This window comes from Lepidochelys kempii, chromosome 10, assembly GCF_965140265.1.
Source record: "Lepidochelys kempii isolate rLepKem1 chromosome 10, rLepKem1.hap2, whole genome shotgun sequence".
In the NCBI taxonomy this organism is placed as follows: domain Eukaryota; kingdom Metazoa; phylum Chordata; order Testudines; family Cheloniidae; genus Lepidochelys; species Lepidochelys kempii.
Genome location: NC_133265.1, coordinates 63407530 through 63420991, shown reverse-complemented (window position 1 = coordinate 63420991; position 13462 = coordinate 63407530). Strand labels below are relative to the sequence as shown.

The window sequence follows — 13462 nt, the reverse complement described above, 5'->3', positions numbered from 1 at the left end:
TAGGCACGTTGGGGAGAATGAATAAAATAAAATCACAACTAACAATTCCTTTCTTCATGTGAAGTATAACTAGTTAACTCAAAATTTGTGTTTAACATTCAGATTTTCTCATTAGTCAGTCTCAATTAGTTCACTGTGATTTTAAGAAAAAATTGCAATTTCCTACAACTTTTCATATAAAATTTAATATTGGCTGGTTTTTTTTAGGTGCATACACTTCATTCATTAGCAGCTTCACTTTCTGCGTCTATTTACCAAGCTTTATGTGACAGCCACAGCTACAGGTAAAAATTGAGCTCTTCTTACAGTTACGTTTAAAATGTATGTTTGGTTTTCATGTAAGAGTAAACTTTCACATTTGTAAATAAATGCATAAAGAACTAACATTTTGAAATAAGCACATGTATACTTGTGTGTATACACAGCCAGGCCTAAGTTCAATGTGCACTCATGTATATAGTGCAATTAATGCACTATGAAGAAATTGTGATGTGAATGAAGCTACAGTTATGTTCTCGTAACATTTTCAAAAACTATATGGGTGCCTTCCATTTGCCCAGACAGTTCTACATGAATTAAATTTAATACCAAAAATTGTTTAGTAGATTTTATGGCACAGAATAAAAAATAAAAATCTCTAGTTACTCAATCTATGATTGAGGCTCTGTGAGGCTCTATTAGAAGGAAAACACTAAAAAGGCAATTTTCCACAGTGGACACATTGATATATAGGAGCAATTTCTTCTTGTACCTGACAGATGAGCAAGTTTCAGATAGATAGTTATATGGCCATCTCTGAAAAGATTAGAGAATAAATACACCTACAGATGTGAGGGCATTTTGCAATTTTCACAACACATTTTCTGATTACTAAAATCTTTGAAAGTGAATCTTTTTCTCTTGCCCAAAAACAGACAGACTGGAATGTAAAACATTGCATGCAGACTAAGATTTTTAGCACTAAAAGTTTTTTTACATTGTAAAAATATAATGACTTTTCTAAAACCGCTCCTACATGCTATACAGAATTTCAAATGTATTTTCTGAAAAATTAAAGACTCAAATGAAAATAACTTGCCATATATACTATACTTCATTACAAGAATATTCTAAAATCCTTTCTCATTAGAAAAAATTGATTTGTGTTTAGCAGTCAAACGGAAACAAATCAGTTTACAGGAATGGTTTATCAAGGACTGCTTTTGAGTGATCGACGCAGGCTGAGGACAGAAAGCATTGAAGAACATGCAACACCAAATTCAACTCCTGCTCAATGGCCTGGTGAGAAAAAACTAAGTTATTTTTCACAACAGCATGCCAAGAACACTTTTTCAGATGTCCCCACACAATCTGTTTCTCACTTAATTTCTTGATTTTTTTCTTGTGACTCAGAACATGCAGTGACATCTACAAATGCGCACCGGGCTTAATGTTCAAGCCAACAAGAATATTGATAGCATACATTAGTCAGCTGAAGATGCAGATATTATCAGATATGCTTCCCTTATAGAAAAATCTATTTTGCATTCTTGCTTCTTTTTAAATCTTGGGTGAACTCCATTAGCATTTAACTTATGGCTCACCTATTCGAACAGAGAGATGCTCACCGTGCCCCAGATATCTTTAATGAGAGAAAGATCAGGATCCAGAATGTACACTTGATTACCTGATTATTTCTTTTCTGGGAATGACCATTCCCCTAATCTATCCCATCCAAGAGAAGTTCTTCAAGTATTTTGGCCATGGCCGCCTCAGGTTTTAGGTATGTATTTTGTAAAGTTGCACAAGGCATTATAATTAATCTAATAAGAATTAGGTGTTTACAAACAATTTTGGAAATACTCATATGGTGCAAGAGTAAAGGAGATGAGACCTACTCCTAGAGCCTCATGGATAAATCTGAACTGCCTGTAGTAACTGCAGGAAAAGAGGTACAGTTACAAAAAAGTCTCAGATGGCGTTAGAGTGCCAGACCGTTTAAGGCCAGAAGGGACCACCAGATCCATCTAGTCTGACCTCTTGTATATCACAGGCCACCAACACCATCCAGCACCCACACACTAAACCCAAAAAATTAAATTAGATCAAAGTATTACAGCCCACTGGAGATTAGATCATTATCTGCCACAAGCAGAGAGGAGGGACCGGGATGCACCAGTGCCCAAGGCCCCTGCAATAGCAGAGATATGCTTAAGTGAGATATACACAGATAATCCTGGCAAGTGACCCACAGACACATGCTACAGAGGAAGATGAAAAAAAACCCAGGGTCAGTGCCACACTGGCCTGGGAGAAGATTTCTTCCTGACCTCACATCCTGAACATCTGAGCAAGACCCATTCAGCCACACACCTGAGACAGAGAATGCTTTCAGGAAAAGGTCTGTCTTGGAAAGGAAAATCATCAAGAAACAAATTTTATAATCTATTCAGAAATAAGGGTAATAAACTTAATTTAGATCAAAGTACTAAATGGCCACTCATAGAATTCTTTGTTTATGAAATGAATATAAGAAAAATGCTTTTCGTACTTCTGCAAACTTCTTAAAGTTACATCTTTTCTTTTTTATTCTTGCAGGTGTGAGCTCACTTATAAATCTCTTAAATTCAGCCCAGGATGAGGACCAACCAAAGTTAAACATTTTACTCTGTGAAGCCGTTGTAGCTGTTTACCTAAGTCTCCTGATACATGCCCTTGCTACTAATTCTTGCAATGAATTGTTTCGGCTAGCAGCCCATCCCCTGAACGGTCGAATGTGGGCTGCTGTCTTTGGGGGAGGAGTGAAACTTGTTGTGAAACCCCGAAGACAATCTGAAAATATTCCAGGTACTTTTTGTGTTGATTCAATTTCAGACCAATAATGTGCATTTGTATAATTTTGGGGAAAGAGAAGAATTTAATTTCCTTCTTTTAGGTTCAGGAATATTGTTTAAAAATAAACTTTTAAATTCATCATGTTTGATAGTATGTGTCTGATATCATCAGTTCTTAACCTCCTCCCAGGGTAAAGGTATTTTTAGGACTTGCATAATCATACTGAAGGAATTAATGGGAATCTTAGAATTCTTGATCAGTATGGATTGGCAAGAATACAACTTTTAGCCAAGATTATTTAATTTAGAAGAGGGGGGAAAAAAGATGGTTAGCTCTTAGAGGTCGGCATTGTCTTCATATATTCCACATAGCACATTGTGGGTCGTTAAATATGATACAAATATTAGAGTTATTGACTTAATGAAAAAAGCAGTTGAGCAATTGGCATAGTAAAGTCTAAACTCTTTACTGCTCTCTGGCATATTTGTTATCCTTTTGTGTCTGCATGAAAAATGGTAAGTTTGATGAGACAGGGTTTCAAATCTCCCAAAACTTAATTTTAACTCTTCTAGCTGATTTTATCTATAAACTTACAGGACTCCTAATACAGCCTTCTAGGGAAAAGTCATTCGTGGCTAATGGTTTTCAGCCAGTTATCACTGCTAGTCCAGAGCATGTTAAAGGCTCGCCAGTATCTGCAGCTCTGTTTACCATCATTACTGGTCATCAGGTGTGTGTCCTAGTCTGTTCAGTTTTCTAGCTATTACATATGAGATTTGAGTGTCTGCTTGGCTTAAGTAAGGACACCTGATCATTGATTTAAAACTGAACATACTGAAACAAGAAAAGGAGTACTTGTGGCACCTTAGAGACTAACCAATTTATTTGAGCATGAGCTTTCGTGAGCTACAGCTCACTTCATCGGATGCATACCGTGGAAACTGCAGCAGACTTTATATACACACAGAGAATATGAAACAATACCTCCTCCCACCCCACTGTCCTGCTGGTAATAGCTTATCTAAAGTGATCATCAAGTTGGGCCATTTCCAGCACAAATCCAGGTTTTCTCACCCTCCACCCCCCCACACACAAATTCACTCTCCTGCAGGTGATAGCCCATCCAAAGTGACAACTCTCTACACAATGTGCATGATAATCAAGTTGGGCCATTTCCTGCACAAATCCAGGTTCTCTCACTCCCCCACCCCCATGCACGCACAAACTCACTCTCCTGCTGGTAATAGCTCATCCAAACTGACCACTCTCCAAGTTTAAATCCAAGTTAAACCAGAACATCGGGGGGGGGGTAGGAAAAAACAAGGGGAAATAGGCTACCTTGCATAATGACTTAGCCACTCCCAGTCTCTATTTAAGCCTAAATTAATAGTATCCAATTTGCAAATGAATTCCAATTCAGCAGTTTCTCGCTGGAATCTGGATTTGAAGTTTTTTTGTTTTAAGATAGCGACCTTCATGTCTGTGATTGCGTGACCAGAGAGATTGAAGTGTTCTCCGACTGGTTTATGAATGTTATAATTCTTGACATCTGATTTGTGTCCATTTATTCTTTTACGTAGAGACTGTCCAGTTTGACCAATGTAAATGGCAGAGGGGCATTGCTGGCACATGATGGCATATATCACATTGGTGGATGTGCAGGTGAACGAGCCTCTGATAGTGTGGCTGATGTTATTAGGCCCTGTGATGGTGTCTCCTGAATAGATATGTGGGCACAGTTGGCAACGGGCTTTGTTGCAAGGATAAGTTCCTGGGTTAGTGGTTCTGTTGTGTGGTATGTGGTTGTTGGTGAGTATTTGCTTCAGGTTGCGGGGCTGTCTGTAGGCAAGGACTGGCCTGTCTCCCAAGATTTGAGAGAGTGTTGGGTCATCCTTTAGGATAGGTTGTAGATCCTTAATAATGCGTTGGAGGGGTTTTAGTTGGGGGCAGAAGGTGACGGCTAGTGGCGTTCTGTTAGGCCTGTCCTGTAGTAGGTAACTTCTGGGAACTCTTCTGGCTCTATCAATCTGTTTCTTTACTTCCGCAGGTGGGTATTGTAGTTGTAAGAAAGCTTGACAGAGATCTTGTAGGTGTTTGTCTCTGTCTGAGGGGTTGGAGCAAATGCGGTTGTATCGCAGAGCTTGGCTGTAGACGATGGATCGTGTGGTGTGGTCAGGGTGAAAGCTGGAGGCATGCAGGTAGGAATAGCGGTCAGTAGGTTTCCGGTATAGGGTGGTGTTTATGTGACCATTGTTTATTAGCACTGTAGTGTCCAGGAAGTGGATCTCTTGTGTGGACTGGACCAGGCTGAGGTTGGTGGTGGGATGGAAATTGTTGAAATCATGGTGGAATTCCTCAAGGGCTTCTTTTCCATGGGTCCAGATGATGAAGATGTCATCAATATAGCGCAAGTAGAGTAGGTGGGAGGAGGTATTGTTTCATATTCTCTGTGTGTATATAAAGTCTGCTGCAGTTTCCACGGTATGCATCCGATGAAGTGAGCTGTAGCTCACGAAAGCTCATGCTCAAATAAATTGGTTAGTCTCTAAGGTGCCACAAGTACTCCTTTTCTTTTTGTGAATACGGACTAACACGGCTGTTACTCTGAAACCTGTCATACTGAAACAGTCATCCAATTTTCCTTCATTTAGAGCTAAGCAAGAATGAGCCAAATAAGGAATTATTTATGCTCATGAATGAAGCAGTTCTCAGCTGTAGAATATAATTTTATTCTACATAGCACTTTTGCTTTTTGGAGTGTCCAAAATCCTTGTATAGAGTATGAGATACTGGTTTTGTGACAAATGGCAGATGCACTCTTTTAGCATTAACTCAGACACCACCTTTGTCCTTGTGCAGTGGATCCTCTAGCTCCCCCATCCCCAGCCTCTGCCCTGCATGCGTGATGGATTCAGAAGCAGACACTTGATCTGATTTTTGAACAAGAAGAGAACACATAATTTGTCGTTCATAAAGGTTCTGAGTACTCTGAGCTGTAACATGGATAGTTTCCATTTGTTGGAGCACTAAAAGATAGTTATTATTATCTGTGTTGTGGAAATACCATGGGGCCACATTGTGCTAAACACTGCACATAATTATCATGAAAAGTCAGTACCTACCTCAAAGATCATACAGTTTAAGTAGATTGTAGATATGAGTCCCAGGTATGAGGTAATACGTGCTACAGTATGCATACCATTCTGATGAATTTGTGGTTGTGTCTCTCAGCTAGTAATTGGGGAAATATCATTAGTTTTATTTTGGCAAACACTGCCCCTTACTCATCTAAACTCTTCTCCAGCTTTTAATTAATTGCTAATTCATTTTGAGAAAATTAAAGGAATGAAAAATATATTTAAGTGAAGTTGAATTAAGCAGGAAGTCATTTTATGTGTGTGACATCAATTTTAAAACTGCTCTGATATAAATTATATAAACGTTAAATCTAGGTTTATAAAATTTTAATGGCACAATGGACACATATGGCAAATAAACCCAGTCTGAGGATATTGGCAAGCAGTCTACACATTTTATTTTTATTTATATTCTGTACTGAATTAAACGGGTTTGTTTAAAAGAAGAGTCTTAACTAATTAAGGTAGAACCTCAGTTTTGAAGCTTTTGTAGTTGAATTTTAAAAATGTTTTATATTGCACAAGTTAGGCTCTTAATAAATCATGGAAAACAACCATGTAACTTAAAATTTCACCTGTCAACTGGTAGATATTTTACTATTGGTAAAATATAACAAGAACTACTAGAGTTGGAGCTAGACTCTACTGGAACTCTAAAGGTGATCACTTTTGATGGTGGACTTTGGCTGCCACTTTGGATACATACTTGTAATTATCCTCCCAAGTAGATGCACTTTTCCTTGAAAATCATTCTCTTTCTAAAACTACACTGGAACAGTCAGTGAATAATCAATCTCCTACTCTACCTAATTCTGGTAAAACAAAATGCTTAGACAGCAAGACAGAAAATAAAATACTGTTAACAAGTGGGTGCTACTCATCACACCAAATAACCTTGCCAAATAGCACTGCAGCTGCTGCTGGCTGTGACAAAGAATATTTACCCCAGAAGGTTGGTGAGCAGCTTATATGCGGATTGCTGTGTATTTTCCAGTAGAAATGTTTTAAAAAAATGTTGACATAAGGCATGAATTTTAAAAACAACTGGGATTGTCTTTCCTTTGTAACTGAGTTTCATATTTACTATGAAATTGTGGAAGAAGTAACTCTGAAAAGTAATTTGAATTCAGACATTTTGGGTGAAACTTTTCTGATCAGTATTTTTATTCTCTACTAGTTTTTGAAGCTTGCTAGTAACTCAAGTTTTGCAGGGATTACATATTTTAAATTGATTTTTTTATTGGATTAAATAATAAAAAGTCTATGTTGGGTAGGGAAATGCGGTAATGATCTTATTTATACTGCTTAACTTTTGCAATAGCTAGAAAAATATTCCTAGTTGTATAGTCAAAGGCTTTCATTCAAGATAGATTCTGTTTTCTTTAAACCTACTAGCTGCTGCTGCAGTTTCTGATGTTTCAAAGGACAGTAATGAAGGTTTGTAAAGATTTGCAGTGTAGATGGATGTTAGTGTGCTTTAAAAGAGGAGAGTGTTTTTAAATCGCTATCTTTATAATAAAGTAAGTGTAAATCTTCAGTTATGCCTATCCAAAACAGCTCATTTTCAAAGTCCACATTCATATTGTGTTTAATTACATTAAAAATATGTTAAAATCAGTCCTCCCCCATAGATTTTCCTAAAATGCCAGGGTAAATTGTCTGGATTTCCTTGTTTACATTTCTGAAAATGTCAAACAAAAACATGGATTTTTCTAAAGGAGAAAACATTCTCAATATGGTTTCAAGCAGGAATTGGTCTAAAACTTATAAGTTTTCAGGAGCTACAGGTTTTAAAAGAGAGATTACAATTTGTTTTCCTAATGCATGTGGCAAAAGAATAGTAACTCTACTTGGATTTATTGTAGTTGGACTGTTTATAGGATTACACTTACTTTATTTACAGACACATTTAAGGAATAGTACCTGAAATGTAGTTTAGCTTTGAATTTGTTTTAAACCTACCAGATTTTGTTATCCAAACACCTTAACCAAAATTCATGGTTTTGGTGACTTCATTTAAATTCTAAAATTAATCCATTTCTAAAAATAAATTATGGATAGCATTTGTTTCTTACTATGGTTTTAGCTATCTAAATTCTTTCAATTTAGCACCTCCCGTTCCTTCAGAAGAAATGGATAAGCATCGTCGTCGATTTAATATGAGAATGCTTGTACCAGGGAGACCAGTAAAAGATAGTGTTGTACCTCCACCTGTGCCTGCAGAAAGGCCTTCTTACAAAGAAAAATTCATTCCTCCAGAACTCAGCATGTGGGACTATTTTATGGCAAAGGTAGGGCATTCTGGGTTGAACATAGTGATCTCACAAGAATGCTGACTTTTAAAATTTGAAAATATAAAATTAAATACTTTGTACAGAACACATGCACTTTTTTTCCTGTTCTAAAGGACAAAAATAAAATTTCAAGAAGTGTTTTCATTAATGTGCCTCACAACCTGTAAAAAAAAAAGTTTGCAGGTTGCTTTCCCCCCAGAAAAGATGAAACAGTTACATATCTGCTATATAACTTCCAAAATATCAATCCAGCACTCTTCTGCCAAGCAAAAAATAGTGGAAATAAGCATTTTGATCCTTGCTACACACTTATTTTTGAAGGGAACATCTAACTTACAATTTAGGTATATTAATAGATTTACATATCAAGCTGCTCTGTTTCACTACTAAGTTATTTAAGTGACATCTTAAATGTTTAAAATATTGACAACTCTGAAGAGTTATTATAACAGGTTTTTGTCTTACATTGCAGCCATTTCTTCCTTTATCAGATAGTGGTGTTATATATGATTCTGATGAAAGCATTCACAGTGATGAAGAGGACGATGATGGTGCTTTCCTTTCTGACACACAGATCCAGGAACACAAAAATGCCAATTCTTACAGGTTAGTGGAAACTATACCATAGTTAAAAAACAAACTTACTTATGAACGTGTTTTGTGTTCAGCTTTTCGTCCAAAGCGAAAGATGATATCATTAGGCCTCTTTTCTGCTGTGAGGTATATTTTACAGTATCTATTTATTTAACAGCTATGGGTTTGCAGAGGCATTACTGAGATAAGAAACTTGCCTGAATAATCTTAAATTACTGACACTGATGTGCAAAAAGGAAATAATTCACCTTGACTTTAACTTCCGATTGAGTTTGCAAGTATAGCAGCTAGGTTTTTTTTCCCTTTTGCATTCACCTGAGCAAATAAACTGAACAAATTGTATTTCAGTCATTGAGACACAATGAACATCCCTTGATGCCAGGTTTAGCGTTACTTTTCAGAGTAGAGACCAATTTTAAGTTAATTTGAATTTTCTGTGTTAATTTCCTTTTTTATGTGGATTAGAAAGAACACTTTAAAAAAATGTCACAAGCATAGGATGGCATAAATTAATGAGTCACATCCATTATGAAGGTGGATGAAAATAAAAGGTCTTCCACCTACATTGTATCATGTCTTTTCAAATCCAGTAGACTATAAATGGAACTATTTCATTGTACTATGAGAGTGGAAAAAAAAATCTTTGATTTATATCATAACAATGATTCCTTTTTATTCATTTTGATGGATTCATTTTGATGTCGTGGAAAGTTTTGTAATGTGGACTTTCATTGGCATTGCCATGAGATTAATATTTGATTCCTGACTTTACATATGCTTCCCTCTTTCACACCCAGGGATCTATGTCCAGGTGCCCTCTGCTAGAGGGAAGAGGATGATGATCTGGGGTTTGGAAAAGAGGGAGGGGAATCTTCTGGGCTCCAAGGAGAGAGACTTAACATGTTTAAGATAAGAATCTTACCTTGTATTGCAGTATGGAAAACTCACTCAGTAAGCACTATTCATTATTTTAGCAGGTGGTTGGACTAGATGACCACCTGAGGTCTCTTCCAAACCTAATCTTCTGTGATTTGTTATAAATACCTTTCTCATAGATCTGCATGGTTTGGTGAGAGAAGCTAAACTGTGTCCTGCAGATAACTGAATTTAAATTGTACTTTACAAAATGGAAACTGTTCTTTTTCTACAGCTGGTCTCTCATACATTTGGTGATAGTAAAACTAGCTCTGTACAACATAAAGAACTTTTTTCCCATTGCTGGTTTGGAATTCTTTGGTGAGTTAAATTCTGACTTCTATTTTACTTTGCTCTATATGTGAGTTAGTAAAGTATTGGCATTTATATATGAAAAGTTGTTTTGCACAATTGGTAACAGATGGAATTGTGTTTTATTTCAGGTTTTTTAAATGCACTCATCCAATATTTTTTTTATCTTTTTCTGTAAGTTCTGTGGAAGCGCACACATCTTCCCTATGCTTATTAAACGTAAGCAGTAGAATACTATGTCAGATTATGGTTGTGAATTTTTTTTGTTTGTTTTTAGTTTTACTTAGTTGTTTTTGATATCTGAATAAATTCTGCCCTGGGCTGCTATATTCTTAAAAAAAAAAAAAATCATAATATTGTGTCTGCATTTTACTGCAGGATTCATTTATTGCTATTAATAGTATAGGGGTTTTATATTGGTACTAAACCTTTGTGTTCACTTTAGATCTGCCTGTGACATCACCATTGGGTATAGCTGTGATTAAAAATTTGGAAAACTGGGAACAGATCCTTCAAGAGAGAGTGGATCAGTTTGAAGGCCCACCACCGAACTACATCAATACCTATCCCAGTGACATTGGAGTGGGAGCTGGATCAGCTGTTCTCCGCAACAAAGCAATGCTTGAACCTGAAAACACACCATTCAAGTAAGAAAAGCTTTCAATAAACTGCTATCCAGACTTTATTATAACTTGATATATGCACCTTTTGTGCAGAAACAGTCAACTATCTAGTGGATTTTTTTAGTTAAAAGAAAACTGAGTTGGCTAAGCCAAATAAAACCTAATCTACAGTAGCTTTACAGTTGTACCTTAATGAATTCAGCATAATACGGTGCCTATCTTTACTGATGATTATGTTTAATTGTTACAAATACTGTTACAAATACAGTGGTATTCAGGTGCTTAAGTCCTTTTATTAATCTTTGGATAACTTCTTCCCACTGTTTTACTTGCATTTTTATTCTACACATACTTTATTTATTTCTGCTTTTTCATGCACTATTTAATAGAACAATTGTGTAGTTGATACTGCTACAGATTTTTGTTCACAATTTCCTTTCTACTGTTACAAACATGCATTAAGGGCCACTTATTCAAAAATGTGAAGCTTCGGATTTCATTTTGGTTCTTAGGTGATCTGATTAAACCCTTATAGGCCAGCAGTGGACCCACCGATTTGGTTGACTTAATGTACCTTCTCTACACACATGCTCATTTGAAGGCTTATTATGTGTACTTTAAGACAAAGTTTGATGTGGAACTGTCAAGTGGTGCCACTACCATAGCAAAGGGGATAAACAGTGATACCATCAACACGATAAAATGACCACTAGGAAATGCATACATTTCTGTGTATTTCAAGACATAATATTGTATTTCTTTGTGACCTGAAAGCATCACAACAAAAAAAATCACTAAAATGTAGTAGCACTGATGACATTCTAGTCAACATCGTTATCATAGTCTTGTTCATCATTATAATATTTGTCGAGAGCGTGTGGGTTACCAGTCTTCATTGCCTTGGTGCGCACACAATTCTGTGCAGGGAAGATAGTTCTGACTACAGACAGTTGATTGATTGTTCAGGTTTCAGAGTAGTAGCCGTGTTAGTCTGTATTCGCAAATAGAAAAGGAGTACTTGTGGCACCTTAGAGACTAACCAATTTATTTGAACATAAGCTTTCGTGAGCTACAGCTCACTTCATCGGATGCATTGTTCAGTGATCTCTACTGGTAAAGGCACAAATAAGGTCTTGTAGAAGTTCAGATGACACTGGGCACCCTATAAAATTAAAGCAAGTAGTTCATCATGCACAGTTTTACATCCATATTACAATAGTGATCCAATATCCTGTTTGCCTATGAGTGAAGGCATCCAAATCTTTGTTTGCCAAGATGCTCTTCAAAACTGGAATGAACATACCTCGCTGGAGTCTTTCTACTTCAGGTTTTGCAGCACTAGTGATGAATCCCCTCAGCTCATCAAAATTGATGCAGAATCCATGAAAGTGTAGTATGTCAATTAAATTGAGACACACAAAATCAAGGTATAGCTGTGCAGCAAAGCTTGTGTGTGGTGGTATGATCATTTTGGAACTGTTTAATACTCTTCACTCTACAGTTGAGAGGCACCTTCTTTGAATCTGTTCTGAATGAGGATTCTCATTGCTGGCTGAATTGTATGCTTCTTTATGTATCAAGGAAAGGACAAACTCCTGCCCCATTTAGGGCACAAAAGTAGTTGACCTCTGTAAACTACAATCACCTTGCTTTGAATAATAATCTGAGGCTTTTATTTTGGCAAAGGATTGAAGTGGCATTATACAAAATCACTTGTTCATTTGAAAGCAGTTAAACAGGCTCACTCAAGAGAAGTAGATCCAAAAAACATTTATAGATGACTTAACTCCTACTACAGATTACTTGCAGTTTGGATAGCATTAGCTATTATTGCACTGCATAGAACAATGGTAGGCTTGCCTTGTCCATACTGCGCATGGAATGAAATTGCAGAATCATAGTGTTTTTCTAATCTTGCCTGGAATAGTTTACAGTTTCCACATCTGAGGTAAGTAGGACTTTATATCTTTGCATTAGATCGTTGTCTGTCTCTTCAATCAGCTGATAAAATGCAATTTCATAAGGTGACTGTTGCAGTGTAACAAGGTGGTTTTTCTTTAAAATTCATTTTACTCAAGTAGGAAGAAAGCAATCAAGTCTATCATTCAACATACCTAAAGATGAAGTTTTTCACAAATATTCTGCGCAACGTGTCATCATCTCCTCCTTGAAGTGCTGCCCCCTTTAGATTGGTTGCTCTCTCAGATGTTTCTATTTTATGAAGTTTCTAGTCTTCCTTATGTTTTTCTCAAGCAAACAAATCAATGGGACCAGTCTCTAGAAGTTGTGCTTCCTCTGGTAGCTATAGAAGCAGGTGAACATGATGCACTTCGATCAGATTCAGAGTGTTTTCTTTCCTGGGTTCTATACAACTCTGACATGTCCCAAATTCAACTTGTGTATTTCTGGAAGCAATTCCTGTGATAGAGTATTGATGGCACCTCTTCTAAAATAGAAAACTCATCTAGGAGCTGCCAATATAATTAATCTCTCCTGGCTTCTGCTGCAAACACCACAGAATTCTGTCCAGCACTGGTAGTTTAACAGTTTTGTGTTCTTTTGATTTTCTTTTCCCAAACTATGAAAAACGTGTTTGTGTCGAGTCTGTCTCTTCGATGTAAGCTTTAAGGGCTTGTATCCTCCCACATACTGTAACTTTAGTGGTAATGGTAAAATTCCCAAAGTATATTGTTAGCATTTCCACCACCATCATTATTTTTTAGTCTATACAAGTGTATAGACTTGTGCTAAAATAGATATGAATTAGATCTAT

At 36.6% G+C, this 13462-nt stretch overlaps 1 protein-coding gene across 10 annotated transcripts in view; it reads left to right on the top strand.

Moving 5' to 3' along the window:
• The window catches only part of DMXL2 (Dmx like 2), a 105304-nt gene that overhangs the window by 73120 nt on the left and 18722 nt on the right, over positions 1-13462 (top strand). For 6 of the 10 annotated variants that reach the window (XM_073303878.1, XM_073303879.1, XM_073303880.1 and 3 more), the window contains 7 exons: positions 208-284; positions 1151-1281; positions 2578-2826; positions 8061-8242; positions 8718-8851; positions 9990-10075; positions 10512-10713. In XM_073303878.1, coding sequence (XP_073159979.1) covers positions 208-284; positions 1151-1281; positions 2578-2826; positions 8061-8242; positions 8718-8851; positions 9990-10075; positions 10512-10713 — 1061 coding nt within the window. Of the gene's footprint in view, positions 1-207; positions 285-1129; positions 1282-1392; positions 1763-2577; positions 2827-8060; positions 8243-8717; positions 8852-9989; positions 10076-10511; positions 10714-13462 lie in introns of those variants that run through there. The other 4 variants (XR_012154000.1, XM_073303883.1, XM_073303884.1 and 1 more) reach the window with 4 other exon arrangements.